Below are 3,488 nucleotides of genomic sequence, written 5' to 3' on the forward strand. Positions count from 1 at the left end.
GGTTGCTCTACCTCCCTGAAATACTGCAAAGGCCGAAAGCCTCTTTCCTGAGGAGGATGGCTCAGAGTAACTATCAGGGGAAATGGAAATGGGTCTTGCTGTGCAGGGAGCGGGAGGATCCTCTCTGGCTAGTGACAGGCCATGGGGACCAGGAATAGTTTTTGTGTGGGGGCCTTCCAGTGATTTGATGAAGTCCATTTCAGGTTGATTTTAGGCAGAATGTACTACTTGGATTCATCCCACGAAGTATTTCCAGTTGGAAAAGGGAAGTTTTTATGTCACTGTATGAGGCATCAGTGAGAGTTAACCTAACCTGTTCCTTGCACAGTGCCTTTCACCTTGAGATCCCTTAGTTCAAACTTGAGACATGGAGAATAACTGGCGGCAGGAGGGAAGAAAGAAATTAGCTTATAAGCTAAGACTTAAACAATTTGTTTTGCTTAGTTGTGCAGCTGAAGGCTGGCATATATGTCTGTGGGGAGCACAGAAGGGTAACCGTTTTCTCATAGAACATCAGAGAGGAAATAAATAAAAACCACAGGGAAGAAGAGCTGTTTAAGCAAAAGGGACAAGCTTTATCAAACAGAAGGATTTAAACTGGCCATGAATAAATGTAAGAGGGAAATACTTAACTACCCGGCACTTCACCCTGGTAAACTTTCCAGTCAGACTAGTGGGAGCAAAAACCTTGGAGTGCTTTCAGCCTGGAATGGGATCAACTCTTGGAAGGGATGATGCGACATGACAAGCTGCGGGAGCAGAGTGCTGGGTCAGGTCCAAGGCTTCCTTACAGTCTCATGCTCCCTGGTTCCTAAACAAGACAGGAAGCAGATCAGGCAGATCCGCCTCCTCTTTTGTTTGGGATGAACCAAAATGCAATTCTGAATAATCTCAAGGAGGACGTGAAATCCATCACAGCTGGAGTGGCCACAGTGGGATGATCAGGGTGTGGCACAGAGCATGAGTTAGGGAGGAGAATGAAATGGAGAGATATCAGGATATCACTTCTTTGAGCTCTCCAACTATTGGTATTTGACCAAAGTGAAAACAGCAAGGGTGCTCTCTGTCCCCTCAGTCTTCCTACCAAATGTAAATGCAAAACTTCCCAAGTGGAACGACACTGCTCCTTTGGCACTGGAGGGCATGAAGAGGAGTCCAGTGATGATCCCACAGCACAGCTGTATCTTTCCCCACCTCCCCAAAAGCCATGCTTCTTTTCCCTATGGTGTAGGTTGCTGCAGTCACTGCCTTCCCTGCTGGCCCAGGCTGCTCATCCCTCCTGCAGCCACCCGCGACTGTGCCATGTGCTGGCCAAGCCACAGATTACTCTTCTGTATTAAAAGTCCCAACGCAATGTTAGGCTGCAAGGCTTCAGGCTTGTATTGGCTCATTTGTAAAGCACAAACACCCTGATTTTGTTTTTATGTTTCTCTGACAGATTCAAGCTGCCTCTCCTCGGTCGCACCTTCATGGGGCTTTGACGCAGCGTCTGCCAGAAGGTCAGTGCCGTGCTCCTCACCAGCAGGAGGACACATGGTCCTGAAAATGCTGCTTTCCTACCAGCTCTCCTGGGTTAGCGTGGGTTGTGGAAGCCCTCCTCATTACAAAACTCTGCCCTCTCTCATTTTCTCATTTTATCCATGGTAAATCATGGGAAATTCCCGTTAAAATTGTACTTTCAAAATAATGTCTACAACCAAATCTGAACAGCTAACTAAGCCAATCCTTTGAAATTTTTTTTTAAAGGTTAGTTCCATTGCAATTTTTCTTTTCTGCCACTTTTTCTGGCCTTGGCAGAGGATGTAAGCATGTCTGAGAGGCATGTAACTGGTTATGTGAAGGGACAGGGGCGCTCAGGCAATGAGCATGCAGCTGCTCCTGGAGGGTTTTAAGCACTGTACAAACATGTAAAGCAGGTCCAAATTATAGAAGTTGTTTTGCAGAAAAGTTCATTGTATTCAACCGAACTTTGGTATCCCTCTTGGAAAATATGTATGCCTGGATAGGCGCTTTTTGTTGTGTTTTTCCATGTAAATGAATATATGTAATTTTACAGCTCTCAATTCTAACAACAACAAAGAATTTTTCCACATTAGTGCTGTTCTATAAACAGTATTTTCTGCTTTGTTGGTATTTTCAGAGTATCTGTATATATTTGGAAAGCAATTCTTAAATGGAAAAAATTCAAAACTAAGCATGGAAAGGAGTTTTCACAGTGAAGGCTGATGTTCTTAATCATTGGTAACTTCTGTGTGTGCTTTACTGCAAAGGTCCCATTTTGTTTCCATTTGATGTCACTAGCAGCTTTACCATGGCTTCATTGGGAGTGGAGGGGCCTGTTTATTTCATTTACTTCCTGCTTTTTGCAATGTGCTTTTAATCTCTGTCAGCAAGGTTGTAAGCGTTTGTATCTAGGGTTTTAATCCTCCTCCAAGAAGGAAAACAACAATCTGCAAAACCTGATGAAATTTTGCTTTGGGACTACCTTTCTTCTCCACTTTTGGGGAACTATGATTTAGACACACCTCAGCGAATGGTTAGTAGATGACAGTGGAATCTTTGGCTTCTAAACAGAGTATAAAACCCTTTAATGAAACTACTTTCGGAAACAATTACTAAATATAACATAAAACAAGCCATTCCCATGGAATCTTAAGTCTCTGACTCCAGTCACATCTTAAGCAGAAATAACCTTTTAACTGACTTTTTTTAGCATGGGGCATACAGTTTAGCATACAGTTTAGCATACAGTTTTGACTCTGTAAATTATATATTCTGGGCTGTTCATAAGCTGAATGTACCTTTTGCTGTAATGCTTAGGAAGGAGGGGCTGAACATATGGATAAATTGTGCTGAATTTAGTCAATAGAATAATCTGTGTCCTGTGTATTTTGAGATCAGCAGGACTGGGATTTGATTTCTTTACATGGGAACTTGACCTTTTGTTTGCTGGGAGGAGGTTGACCTTTTGCTCCTTTGTTAGTTTACAAGTCTCAAACCAAAGGAGAGAGAACCTTTCTTCTCTTCTCTCTTAACCAAGGAACACAAAGGATAAAATTAAGTAAATGTTAAAAACTGGAGATTGTTGTTGGTTCATTTTCTTAACTAATATAGCTGCTTATGATTTAGCAGTAAACAGATTTAATGTGGAGACCTCAGCCTGTTTGCAAAACACTGTATCTACTAAAACACTGCTATTCTTCCTTACAGGTTCATGTCCTCAGGGGTGCCTTAATGGAGCAGCCTGCACAGAGGCAGGTGACTGTGACTGTCAGTTATTTCAGGCTCAAGGAAGCAGGTGCCAAATTGGTAAGTTTTGGGCCAAAAGAGTCAAGTTGCAGCTTCAAGTGAGATTTAAGGTGCAGGTTTTTAAAACAATACTGTTAACAGCATATTTGTGATTCCTCTGTAGCAGGACTGTCATTCCACTACTAGCTAAAAGGATTAAAATGATATGCCTTAGGAATATATATAGAGCAACATCAGGA

General features: G+C 42.4%; 1 protein-coding gene across 1 annotated transcript in view; it reads left to right on the plus strand.

Annotated features, from left to right (window-relative positions):
* Positions 1–3,488, plus strand: part of OTOGL (otogelin-like) — a 97,874-nt gene that overhangs the window by 2,983 nt on the left and 91,403 nt on the right. Inside the window, exons 4-5 of the mRNA XM_010289812.1 lie at positions 1,439–1,499; positions 3,211–3,309. Of these exons, the coding sequence (XP_010288114.1) occupies positions 1,439–1,499; positions 3,211–3,309 (160 nt within the window). The remainder of the gene's footprint in view (positions 1–1,438; positions 1,500–3,210; positions 3,310–3,488) is intronic.

The sequence above is a fragment of the Phaethon lepturus genome, unplaced genomic scaffold (genome assembly GCF_000687285.1).
Source record: "Phaethon lepturus isolate BGI_N335 unplaced genomic scaffold, ASM68728v1 scaffold266, whole genome shotgun sequence".
Classification (NCBI taxonomy): domain Eukaryota; kingdom Metazoa; phylum Chordata; class Aves; order Phaethontiformes; family Phaethontidae; genus Phaethon; species Phaethon lepturus.